The following is a 13,367-nucleotide window of genomic DNA, read 5'->3' on the forward strand; positions in this document are numbered from 1 at the left end:
TGCTAATATGATGGTGATCCTATTTAATGGGTATTAGTAAATTGATTCTCCATATGTTGTTGTGGTTTTGAAAAAAGTGTTGAGAAATTTAAGGTTAGTTAAATGAATCAAAATGTTAACGACTCATCCTTGCTGTTTCAAAACAAAATATATTTGCTAATTTTTTTGGCAATTAAATTTTTTATAAATAATTATTACAATAAGATTATGATTATAATCTAGTATATAGAGATAAACATCAAGGATAAGATTATTCTACTATATTGTATTTCACTAGGTAATACCCGTGTAATTGTGTGATGAACGATTTTTTGAAATATTAATAACTTTCTTATATTGCCATTTGAGATACTACTATATTACTATAATAAAAAAAGACGTGTAACAACAAATTCATGAATATTTAAGGAAAATGTTTGGTTGACCCTAAGGGTTAGCAACCCTTAAGATACATATAACATAAAATAATATATAAGTGTAATTAATTGGAGAGAGAATGTGTTGTAAGGTGAGTTTCAATGCATTTGTAACCAATCATAATTTAACATTTAAAGGGTTACCAACCCTTAGGGTTACTCTATCATTGTCCAATATAAATTTAAAGCATTCAAATTGTAATACATTTAAAAAAAATGATAACATAAAATACCCCAAAGATTAACCTTTTTATCCATGAACACCATCTCAATACAACTGTTCTTCGATGGTTTCAAAACATCAGACATTCCATAGACAAACTATTCGCACTTTGAGCTTCCAATTTTCTTTCGTATTGGGTGTTATTTCATCAATAAATTTACCATTGGAATCCATCCCCTATATGTTACCCAAAAAAATAATTAGTTATTGTTTGGGCTCCCAATTGATTCTCTATTGGGCCACTAAGTCCAAAGCCCAATGGCTCTAAACAAATAGCATCAAACCCACCAATGGCTAGTCAGCCATCCATCAAGGCCCAAGGCCCAATAGCAATAAATGACCTATGGGCATTTATTGTGCAAACACTATAAATAGGCCGCCAAGGCTCACACCTCAAGGTACGTCCAATTTACCGCCTTAAGACTACTCTTCTAGAGAACTTCTCTCTAGAATCCGAGCATCATTCTTACTTAGGCATCGGAGGGGCTTTCCTCGGAAACACCCCCGAGGCTAGTAACTTTGCTATTGTGCAGGTGAATTCGGACTCCACTCATTCAAACAAGCAAGATCTTCAACACATACAAAAGGGCCTTCATTCGAAGCCCATTGTTTCCATCTTTACAACACCGGAACAATTTGGCGCCGTCTGTGGGGAAGAACACTTCAAAGCCTTTGAAAGACATCAATCACCTCTTTCCGCGAAAATGGTGAACGATGTTGTTAACAACAAAGACGACGATATGATGGTGCGGTCAGATTCAGAATCTGACCAAGAGGGGCACCCTCAATCGATGGCGAGGTCACAGCCAAGCAGAGCTACGACCGCCACAAATGCAGGACCTCCGATTCCAACTAGGGAAGAGCTCACTGCGGCCATGACCATCATGCAAAACTTCCTCTTCAATGAGAAGCAGCAAGGGCTGGCAAATGACCGCAGAGAAGAGAGGAGGACCAGGCGAAGGCTGAACGAGCCACCCAGTGTGGAAGTGTCCAGACCCGAACGAGAACTCCTTCCCTTGACAGGTACACACTTGACGTCGAGGTGGATGGAAAGCACGTGGGACACCCAAAAAAGGGCACAACAGCAACCAGATTGGTTTGCGAGACCATCGCCTACTCCAACAGCTCTCCAAAGCGAATCAACTACCCGTAACACTCGGATCCGAAGCTCGGTGCTCAGCAGGTTGAGACCCTCGGTCCATTCAAGGTTAAGACCTTCGATCCATACGAGACTCGGGGTAGGTGAGTCGAGCAGGTCTGGCGAACGACCCGAGGTCAGTAGCCGAGAAAGAAGAAGAGACAGGAGGCATGATCGAACCCCTAGCCCCCATCGTACGCCCGAGCGTTCTAATCACAGAACCTCGGCAAACGAAGGCATCAGGGCTAGACTCGGGAAAAGAATCATGACTCCTACGTCATCCCCTTTCTCGGACGAGCTGATCATGGAAGAAATACCGAAAGTAAGACTGCCAGCGCACCTAACCTACAGCGGAATCACAGATCCGAGGGATCATGTCATCTCATACGAACAGCAAATGTTCTTGAGTCCCTACTCCGAAGCATGTTGGTGTAAATACTTCCCAACCACGCTAACCGGAGTGGCGGGAGAGTGGTTTAGATCGCTGCCGAAGGGATCGATCAAGAGCTGGAAAAAGCTGAAAAAGAGATTCTGCACACAGTTCGTGAGCAACAATCGCCCCGAGCGAACCACAGCAGAACTGACCTCAATCCAACAAGAAAGAGACGAAAGTCTGAGAGAATTCATGGCCAGATTCATGAAAGAATCAACAAACATACCAAACTTGCAGCCAGATGTGGCCATCTTCGCCTTGAAGCACGCGCTCCAGGAAGGGAAGTTCCGTGACGAACTCTCAATGAAGAACCCCTCCAAAATAGCTGACGTGCTCCAAATGGCCGATGCGTTCATCAGAACCGAAGAGTTCAACAAGGCCGCTGCAAAATTGAAGGGATCGTCAGATCCGAGAGACACAAAGAATAACCAGAGCAGGCCCGAGGGCGGCTCAAGGAAAGGGAAAGAGAAAGTAGGAGCTAGAGAGATGAGCCCGAAGAAAGACGGGAGAAGGGGTGAACTTCAACCCAAATACACCAACTACACTCCACTAACTCTGCCCCGAAAAGAGATATTTAGCCTCAACAGAAATGATGAAAAGTGGAAACTACCGGGGAAGCTCAAGTCCAACCCAGCTCGGAGAAACAAGAACAAGTGGTGCGAGTTCCATGATGACTTCGGTCACCATACCGAAGAGTGCAACTCGCTGAAAGATAACATTGAAGACCTCGTTCGCCGAGGCTACCTGAAACAGTACTTGTTAGACCGAAGGGAGGAAAAAGAAAAGGCCGCAAGCGGCAAACAACACGAGCAACCCCAGAAAAGGGTCTACGAAGCAACAGGGCACAAGAAAAATGACATCCTAGTGGTGTTCGGGGGACAGAAGTCTGGCCAGGCCAGCAAAAAACACCTAAGAGCCCTCTCCCATCGGGTCAACTTCAGCGCGGTTGGAGACAACCAACCACACCCCCCGAACATGACCTTCACTGCTGATGATTGCTTCGGAGTCCAGTACAAACATGACGATCCTTTGGTCATTTCCATGGACCTCAACAATCACAACGTACATCGAGTGTTAGTCGACGGAGGAAGTGCCGTCAACATCATCTTCAGAAACTGCTTCGAGCAGCTGATCCTCGAAGAACCAGAGGAAGCACTGACGAAAGTCAGTTATCCTCTGATCGGATTCAACGGATCCGCAGCTATCCCTCGAGGAAAGATCACCCTGCCAGTCACAGTGGGCGAAGGCCAGGCAGCAAAAACCCTTCGGGACGAATTCTTGGTGATGGACTGCGACTCCGTATACAACGTAATCATGGGGAGAACCATGATTCACAAGATGCAAGCAGTCCCCTCCACATACCACCAGCTGATGATATACGTCTCGGATGCAGGATTCGCCGAACGAATCAGAGGTGATCAAGAAGTGGCGAGAAGAACTTGCCACACTGCTGTCCGAAAGCCCAAACTAGGGGACGGCCCCGAGGAGGAAAAAGGAGCTACGGGAGAGGAAAGCGAGGCAAAAAGGAGAAGAGCAAGCACGAGCAGCTTGTCTCCCGCGGAAGTTGATGCTCGCCCCGAAACCCTATCCCCCGAACCGGATCAAGAAATGGAGGATATCTTCCTCGAAGATGATTCAGACAGGAGCGTCCGAATAGGCAAGGGCCTAAGCTCGGGGCTCCGAATCGATTTGATCCGATTACTCAGGGATCATAAAGACATCTTTGCATGGTCAGCAGCAGATATGCCAGGGATAAATCCGAAGCTGATTTGTCACAAGCTGGATGTCAACGCTGAAGCTCGGCCAATCAAGCAAAAAAAGAGAAATTACTCCTCGGAGAAAAACAAAGCCATCGCCGAGGAGGTTAAGAAGTTGCAAGAGGCCGGATTCATCGAACCATGCATGTATCCGAAGTGGCTGGCCAACGTGGTGATGGTCAAGAAAGCGAACGGCTCATGGCGAATGTGCGTAGATTTCACAGATCTGAACCGAGCCTGCCCCAAAGACTGCTATCCCCTGCCAAGGATAGATCAACTGGTTGACTCCACCAGCGGCCATGCACTGCTCAGCTTCATGGATGCCTTTTCAGGCTACCACCAAGTATTCATGCACCCCGATGACAGGGCAAAGACAGCGTTCATCACAAGCGCAGGAGTGTTCAACTACAAAATGATGCCTTTCGGCTTAAAAAATGCCGGAGCCACCTACCAGAGGTTAGTTGACCACGTCTTCGCCGACCAGAAAGGGAGGAACGTGGAGGTCTACGTGGATGACTCCATCGTAAAAAGCATCAAGGAGGAAGACCATGTCAAAGACTTGGCAGAGACCTTCGGAAATCTGAGGAAATACAGCATGAAGCTGAACCCAAAAAAATGCGTCTTCGGGGTGAAGTCAGGGAAATTCCTCGGATTCATGGTGAGCGAAAGAGGAATTGATGCGAACCCGGACAAAGTCCAAGCGGCATTGGATTTACCCGAGCCGAAGACCAAGAGAGATGTGCAGAGGCTAACCGGCAGGTTAGCCGCACTAACAAGGTTCATATCAAAGGCCTCGGATAAGGGAGCCCCCTTTTTCAAAGCACTGAAACCAAAGAACCTCCCCGGAGGAGAAGCAGAACCAGTCAAGAAAAAAGGGGGGCCCGAGGAAAGTGGATCCCGAACTGATATGGGAACAGGAGCAAAAAGAAGCTTTTCAGCAACTCAGAGCCCACCTAGCTCAACTGCCGACACTGGCCAGACCAAAGGAGGGGGAAACCCTGTACCTATATGTCGCAGTTAGCCCTGGAACCGTCAGCGCAGTGCTTCTTCGGGAAGAAGAAAAGAAGCAACAGCCAATCTACTTCACCAGCCGAACACTCACAGGGGCCGAAACCCGGTACCCACTCATCGAGAAAGTCGCATATGCAGTAGTGGTAGCTGCACGAAAACTGAGGCCATACTTCGACTCCCACCAGATCACAGTGCTAACTGACCAACCGCTCGAAAAAGTACTCGACAAAATAGAGAGGTCAGGAAGATTGGCTGCCTGGGCCTTCGAACTATCAGAGTTCGGCATCAAATATCAGCCGAGGACAGCAATCAAAGCACAAGCATTGGCAGACTTCTTGGCCGAGTGCTCATACCAGGAAATGTTGGATGATACGAAAAGCACTTGGGAGGTCTTCACTGACGGATCTTCCACAATAAACGGCTCAGGGGCAGGAGTTGTACTGATCCCCCCGACGGGGAAAAGCATAGAGTATGCATTAAAGTTCGGCTTCAAAGCAACCAACAACGAGGCCGAATACGAGGCCGCAATCGCAGGGATAGAGCTTTGTTTATCCCTGGAGGCCGAACATGTTCGCCTCAAAACTGATTCCCAGCTTGTAGCCAACCAGATCCGAGGGGAGTATGAGGCCAAATGGCCCAGCATGACAGCCTATTTAGCAAAAATTAAATCCTTAACGTCAAAGTTAAGATCCTTTGAAGTCATCCTCATTCCCCGAGGACAGAACACGCAAGCAGACGCACTGTCAAAACTCGCAAGCTCAACACTCATCGACCTAAACAGGTCGGTCCACGTGGAAGTTCACCAAGAGAGAAGCATCGACTTGCTACCCACCACAGTATGCAGCTTACGTACCGAACCCAGCTGGATGGACGCAGTAGTTGCATACAAAGAAAGGGGAGAACTCCCCGAAGATAAGCTGCAAGCGAGAAAACTGAAAAGATTCAACAGATGGTTCATCATCAGCGCCGAAGGAGAGCTCATGAGGAAATCATTCTCTGCTCCGCTGCTAAAATGTGTGGGTCCAACAGACGCTGACTACATCCTAAGGGAAATCCACCTCGGGATATGCGGAAACCACATTGGAGGTAGGACATTAGCACATAAAGCCCTTCGGGCTGGGTACTGGTGGCCCACTATGGTCTCCGAGGCAAAGCAGATGGCAAGGAAATGCGAGAAATGCCAAAAGTTCGCACCAGCCATCCATCAACCAGCTCAAACCCTACAATCAACACTGTATCCCTTACCATTCGCACAGTGGGGGTTAGACATCATTGGTCCCTTCCCCTCAGCGACGAACCAGAAGAAGTGGTTGATTGTAGGAGTCGACTATTTTAGCAAATGGATCGAAGCCGAAGCTGTCTCCTCCATCACCGAACCTCAGGTCCGCAAGTTCATATGGCAGAACATCATCACAAGGTTCGGCATACCAAGACTAATGGTCTTCGACCACGGGAAACAGTTCGACAACACCCCGTTGCAAAAGTGGTGCAAACAGTTCGGCATACACCTAGCGTACTCAGCAGTCTGTCACCCACAAAGCAACGGGCAAGCCGAAGCTGCTAACAAACTCATCCTCAATGCACTCAAGAAAAGAGTCGAGGATGACAAAAATAAATGGTTAGAAGAGCTACCCGGAACGCTATGGTCCCTTCGGACCACTGAGAAAGAAGCTACCGGGCAAACACCGTTCCACCTTGTATACGGATCCGAAGCTGTAATCCCTGTGGAGATCGGAACAGAAAGCCTGAGGATCCAGGCATACAACAGGTATGATGGGCTCCAAGGAGAAAGCAACAACCAACTTCTATCCGAAGCTCTCGATCTACTGGACGAAGCTCGGAACGATGCAAGGACACTCAACGCAGCCTATTTGCAGAGGGTCAACAAGCATTACAACCGAAGAGTCAACGCCAGACCCCTAAAAGTCGGTGATCTAGTACTCAGAAACGCCGCCTCGGTTCAGAAAGGACGGATCCATGGCAAACTCTCAGCCACTTGGGAAGGACCATACATCATCCATTCCGAAAAAAGGCCAGGCACGTTTATGCTGAAACAGTTAGATGGAACAATTCTGAAGAACCATTGGAATACCGATGTTCTCAAGAAATATTTTGTATGATCTCTGTCTGTAAACCAAGTAAGTTGTTTAATGAGAAGAGGAAAGCCATGGGCACCATGAGTTTCATTAAACTTATCTCTATATTTATTGTCCCTTTATATATACATGCAGCCTCGGATCTGATCAATCCGAGACTAAAAACAGGTTGACTTTGCCCATTCCTTGATAAAATGCAAGAAATGACCAAATCATACACTTCAGGGAACCGTCCAGAATCCTCGGATTCGCGGTACCCTAATAAAATTTGTTCGCAACAAACAGTCGCTCGAATCAAGTTATAAAACTCCGGCTCAGATCCACGGATCGCCGAAGGCATAACTAAGAGGCAGACTAGCGATCTCTTGCCCAGGTTTCCGAACCACAAGAGATCGGAAGAACAATCCAAACCTCTGAGCAGATCGACGGATTTGAAGAGTCTGGAAACTAAAGAGTCTCTTAGCAGATCTACGGATTTGAAGAACTCGCAAAACTAAAGAGTCTCTTAGCAGATCTTCGGATTTGAAGAACTCGCAAAACTAAAGAGTCTCTTAGCAGATCTTCGGATTTGAAGAACTCGCAAAACTAAAGAGTCTCTTAGCAGATCTACGGATTTGAAGAACTCGCAAAACTAAAGAGTCTCTTAGCAGATCTACGGATTTGAAGAACTCGCAAAGTCAAAGAGCCTCTTAGCAGATCTACGGATTTGAAGAACTCGTAAAGGTTAAAAAGTCTCTTAACAGATCTACGGATCTAAAGAGCTCGCAAGGTCAAAAGGTTTTTAGCAAGTCTACAGAAAGAGGAGCTCGAGAAATCTACGGATTTAAAGACCTAAAAATTGCGAAAGAACAAGTTGAAAAGAAGCAGCCAAGTAACAAACATTCATTTTTTATTCAATATTTGGGGGAAGTACAAATACATCGAAAAACCTCAAAAATTGAAAACAAAATGAAACAAGTTAAAATCGGCAGCCATCAACAGACAATACCGGCCTACCGAAGTACTAAAGAAAACAAAAAAGAAATAAGTACAACGCAGCGCCGAGGCAAAAGGGGGGAAAGGCAAGCACATGTTCGGAAGTCCTCAACTGGAACCGACCGACTCTGAAGAAGACGACTGCCCGAATCCCTAGCTCTTGGGAGTCTCAGGAGCATCCCCCAGAGGAGCATCCTTCGAAGAACCCCCAGCAGTAGTATCACCTTCGGAAGCCGCCTTCTGGGCCCGAGCCTCTGCAAGAGCAGCTTGGCGTTCAGCTTCAGCTTCGTCTCGATCGGCCTGGCACTCCACCAAGTGATCCTGGGCCCTCATCCAGAGCGGAACCTTCTCATTCCAAGGGAAATGAGGCATGTGCTTCGCGAACATCCGCCGAGCACCCAGGATGCCATTCCAGTATTGCTCTCTACACTGATCAGCAGTGTAGAGGTCAACTCTCTCTTGCTCCAACTTCCGAATGGCAGCATCTTTCTCTCGGATCTTCAGCTGGAGAACGGGCACCTTGTCAGCTTGATTCTGAACAATCTCCCGGTGCTTGATAAACTGCTGAAGCCTCGCCTCCGCTTCCTGGCTCTGCTTAATGGCCGCCTCAAATTTAGACGTCATCTCCTTGAGAAGACTGTCTTTTTCTTCAAGTTCGCTCGCAAACTTGGCAGCCATTTCTCTCCTCTCCCTGTCGAAGGAAGCTATCTTTTCAGCATCCTCTTCAACTCGGAAAGTGAGCCTCCCAACTTCGGCCCCGATCTGTTCCGCCGCTTCCCTAGCCTCACGACTGTACTGAAGGTACAGTTGCTTGAGGTCCACCATCTCGGCCATGAGCTGCCCAGCCTTCTGGTCCAAGACAGGGATATCACGAGCATAAGCCTCCTGATACCTCCTCAGCTGCCTTTCCTCAACCGAGCTACACTCGGAAGCGAACGAGGACCAGAAAACAGCCTGGGAAAGAAGAAAAGACAAGAAAAGATGAGGAAAGAAGACAACAAACCAAAAACGGAACTCAAAACAAAATTTCCAAGACTTACCTCATTCAGATAATATTGGGCCATCATAGCTGGGTTCCTCTCCTCAGCTCCAGGAACCCTCCACTGCGGGTTGGCCCGAAGAAGATTCTCCCGTGCAGCTTCGGGACCCACCAAAGATCCCACGTGAGCCATGGGGTTCTCCCCCAAAACCGGAGCTCTGGCATAGCGAGCCATCGCTTCCCTTACCTCCTCGGGGATCCGTTTCAGCGGAACATCCGAGCAAGGGTCAGCGTGGATCAGTCTATCCAGGGCCGAGGTCGAAGTGGAGCCCAAGGTCGAATGACGCCTCTTCCTCGTCAGACCCTGCTCGGGTTCCTCCTTCTCAGCTTCGGGAACCTCTACGTGAGCTTCGGTGAGATCCACCATCTCCTTATCCGGACTTTTCTCCCTTTCGAGAGAAACGTCAGCAGCTTCTTCCTTCTGCTCGGCCACAATAGGGACATCCGAGCCAGGAACAAGGTCGGCTTCAATTGCCTCCATCACCTTGGTTATATCCTGGATCTCGATCCCTAAAGCAGCAGACGGCTTCAGCGGAGAAGGGATGGTATCTTCCTCAGCCAGCGGTTGGTCCACGGGAGGCGGTTCCACAACCACCACACTCTTCAACTTCTGCCCGGGCAAGGGCATGAAGTGAAGGAGGTTTTTGGGAGGAGGCATGACTTCCGAAACCACTTCCTACAGGGCAAACGCTCAAAGGTCAGTTTCAGAAAAAGAGAGAACAGACCACAAAAGCTCTAAGTCAGAACAAATACCTTCTCCGAAGACTGATCAGCTTTCGCCTTCTTCGGATGCGCAGAAGGCCTCAAAAGAGTGCTGCTCTTCCTTTTGCGCTGATCCTAAACAGAAGAAACCAAGGGTCAATAAAGGTAAAACAAGACAAAGGAAGGAATAAAGAAAAATCGCGAAGTACCCGGTTCCTAGATAAAGAGATATCTATCCGAGCCGGAGATGAAACCGAAGGAACGGCACGCGGCACAGCGTCAGTCCCAGGACCCTAAAAAGATGGTCCAGGACCAAGACGTTAGCCGACGGCCAACCAAAAAGAAAGACAAACAAAAGATATTGAGATTAGAAACACTCACCGGATCCGAGGTTGTCCTCAAATCAGGGAGCACGACTTTCACTGGAACAGCTTCGGGAGAAGAGGCAGAATCCCACGGATCAGCTCGAACTTCAGATATCCGAGCGACACCCGACGGAGACAGCACGTAATCCTTCAAGCGAGGATTACGAGGATTCTCCTTCCCGAACTTATAATCAGGGGCCGAGTCGTGAATGGTCTTCAGATCCAAAGAAATACCCAAGACCACAGGATCAACGCAGCTGAAGCCGTACTCTGCAGAAACAAAGCACAAAACGAAATCAGTAAAACGAGACCAAAAAGGAAGAGGGCAAACTTACTAAGGCACGGTCCCAGCCGAAAGACACCTACCCCTGTCAAAAATCCTGCTGAGACCGGCAACAGCAAGAATGTCCTCCCGCAAGATATAGTTGAGGTTCGGGAGCCAGTTGGACGGCAATTTGTAGTTGTCCTCCCGAGCCAAAAACCACTGGAGGAGATCCACGTAGTGGTGATGGTTCCGATCCGGAGCAGCCACGCTTCGCATATCAGGATCAGGAGTCACAAACCACTTCGGAGGGCGGTAAAAATGTGGATGCTTCGGATCTGTCGGCACACGAACGAACAACCACTCCGTCTTCCAGTTATGATCAGAGCTGAGGTAAGGGTAGGCCGTAATATAGTTCGGCTCCCCCTTTCTTCGGGATCTTTTGTTGATAATGGTCCACCAACCATACCCATCCCCCTTGGAAGCGTGGTTGAAAGACAGATCGTGCAGATCCCGAAACACGGCAACAGAGCATGGAAAGTTAATAAAATCGCACACCCATCTAAATCCGATGATGTGCCTCATAGATTTGGGGGTAAGCTGGGCCAAACTGATGTTATACGACACCAGGAGCTCGGATATGAAGGGATCCAAAGGAAAGCGGAGGCCGTTCTCCAAATGATGAGTATACACAGAGATGAACCCCCTCGGCGGATGAGTCACCCGAGGACGCTCCTGGTCGGGAAGCTCGCACCAGTACCCCAAGGCGTGCTGGATTCCGTATAACTCTTCGGCCCTCCGATGGTAATGCCCCAGCTTCGCCTCCACCAACCAGTCACCACTGACCGATTTTTCCAAGGGACCATCGATCTTAGTGGTCTCATGCAGAATCGGGGCATACTTACCCTGCGGATCAGCTTCAGTCCAATGAACTGGAAACTCAGGGTAGGAGCGGCGCACACCCGAAGAGCCAGCCTTTTTACCAGAAGTTGCGCGTTCAGACACGCTAGACCCGCCAACAACATCATCTTTCGAAGCATCCCAACCAGTCGAACGCCTCTCCACTAGCCTCTCCGAAGGCCGACCCCTCGAAGTTTTCGGTAACCTTCCCGAAGGCACGTTCTCCCTCTCACTAGAGGAGCCAACGACGAACTTGCTCTTGCCCCTATTCTTTGCCATGGCCGCGAATTCTCGGTCTAGGGTTGAGATTGAGGGGTAGAAGGAAAAACGAAGAAAAAAGGAGAATTCAGAAACAAATTACCTTCTTCCGAAGCGGAATTCGCCGATAAAACGAACAGCACAAGTTCCCGAAGTCCAAAGTTGGCCGAATTTCGTAGATCTGAAGAAGCAAATTGCACTGCGATCGCCGGAATTTAGAGAGAGAATGGGTTTGAAAGAAGGAATAAAAAGTTCAAAAAGAGCAAAGCACCCAGTATTTATAGAAAAGAAAAGGGCGCATCAACTTCCTCAACCCATGATCTCCACGACACGGTACAACTCCCAACACTTGTCATCAATGCAAATCATCTCTTTTCAAAAAAGAGAGGGAACTTTCGGACTTCTGACAGCTGGAAACCCACCCATTTAATTCTAAATGGACCGGGTCTGGGGGGCATGTTGTTTGGGCTCCCAATTGATTCTCTATTGGGCCACTAAGTCCAAAGCCCAATGGCTCTAAACAAATAGCATCAAACCCACCAATGGCTAGTCAGCCATCCATCAAGGCCCAAGGCCCAATAGCAATAAATGACCTATGGGCATTTATTGTGCAAACACTATAAATAGGCCGCCAAGGCTCACACCTCAAGGTACGTCCAATTTACCGCCTTAAGACTACTCTTCTAGAGAACTTCTCTCTAGAATCCGAGCATCATTCTTACTTAGGCATCGGAGGGGCTTTCCTCGGAAACACCCCCGAGGCTAGTAACTTTGCTATTGTGCAGGTGAATTCGGACTCCACTCATTCAAACAAGCAAGATCTTCAACACATACAAAAGGGCCTTCATTCGAAGCCCATTGTTTCCATCTTTACAACACCGGAACAGTTATTGTTGAGATGGTTATGAAAAGAGCTTAGACCAAGTGAAGGATACAACTAGACCTGGTTATCGGGCGGGGCGGGTCAGGGTCGGTGCGGGTCAAAAGAGGGTCGGGTATTGAAAGGGTCATTTTTAGCGGGTCGATAATGGGCGGGTCAAAAGCGGGTCGCGGGTCAATAGCGGGTCATTAGTGGGCGGGTCAATAAACGAGCAATGAAAAATGAAAAACAAAAGAGCCATGTGCAAGTACAAGTAAATACGAAGCTATACACGTAATTTTTTGTATCATTACTATTTTATTTTTCAAAATAATTGTAGTATAAGTTCGACCCTATAATGACCCTGTCCAATAAAGGCCCTGTCCAATAGGAGTCATGCCCAATAAAAGCCCTATTAACTTGACCCTAACCCTGTATCCATTGGACTACCCTGTCCAATAACCAGGTCTAGATACAACAAATGAAATCTAGAATGGCAAGGAGACTATGAATCATATTGTATTTATATATACAAAAAATATGGTGGAAAAAAATAAATTAAAGCGGAATTTGTATAGACTTTCTACGTAAAATATGAACTGGGGATGAAGAACGTACTTTTATGAATTTGGCAGTATCTCTTAATTTTTCTTTAAGGAATACTCCCTCCGTCCCTTAATACTCGACCTGTTTTGACTTTTTGCACTATTCACATTATTCACTTTGACCCTATTTTATTTCTAGTATATAAAAACAAATGTTAGTATATAATATATTGTTGAATTCATCTTAATATATATTTTCAAAATATTAATACTTTATAAATTTTTATAATATGTAGTTAAAGAAATTGGTGGTCAAAGTTGTACATTAACAAGCGTGTCCGGTTAAAATAGGTCGAGTATTAAGGGACAGAGGGAGTAATCCGTAATT

The 13,367-nt window shown here is 47.3% G+C and overlaps 1 protein-coding gene across 2 annotated transcripts; it reads right to left on the reverse strand.

Annotated features, from left to right (window-relative positions):
• Window positions 1-7,461: 7,461 nt before the first annotated feature.
• LOC130460843 (uncharacterized) lies at window positions 7,462-11,745 on the reverse strand. Of its 2 annotated transcripts, XM_056828491.1 has the most exons (6): window positions 10,522-11,745; window positions 10,172-10,425; window positions 10,000-10,083; window positions 9,842-9,925; window positions 9,090-9,764; window positions 7,462-9,003 (listed from the first exon to the last, which is right to left on the reverse strand). In XM_056828491.1, exons 1-6 carry the CDS (start codon window positions 11,594-11,596, stop codon window positions 8,203-8,205), a joined length of 2,973 nt encoding a protein of 990 aa, XP_056684469.1. In that variant the 5' UTR covers window positions 11,597-11,745; the 3' UTR covers window positions 7,462-8,202. The 2 variants fall into 2 exon arrangements, with proteins under 2 accessions (XP_056684469.1, XP_056684470.1); XM_056828492.1 differs by lacking the exon at window positions 10,000-10,083 and having other exon boundaries at window positions 7,463-9,003.
• Window positions 11,746-13,367: the final 1,622 nt, after the last annotated feature.

The sequence above is a fragment of the Spinacia oleracea genome, chromosome 5 (genome assembly GCF_020520425.1).
Source record: "Spinacia oleracea cultivar Varoflay chromosome 5, BTI_SOV_V1, whole genome shotgun sequence".
Classification (NCBI taxonomy): domain Eukaryota; kingdom Viridiplantae; phylum Streptophyta; class Magnoliopsida; order Caryophyllales; family Amaranthaceae; genus Spinacia; species Spinacia oleracea.

What these genes read in the sequence shown, in the direction of transcription:
- LOC130460843 (XM_056828491.1), bottom strand. Translation starts at nt 11,596, where the DNA reads ATGGCAAAGAATAGGGGCAAGAGCAAGTTCGTCGTTGGCTCCTCTAGT. An exon ending in CAGCAGGATTTTTGACAGGG is followed by an intron (nt 10,426 to 10,521) that starts GTAGGTGTCTTT and finishes TTGTTTCTGCAG; the next exon opens with AGTACGGCTTCAGCTGCGTT. An exon ending in CCCAATATTATCTGAATGAG is followed by an intron (nt 9,004 to 9,089) that starts GTAAGTCTTGGA and finishes CTTCTTTCCCAG; the next exon opens with GCTGTTTTCTGGTCCTCGTT.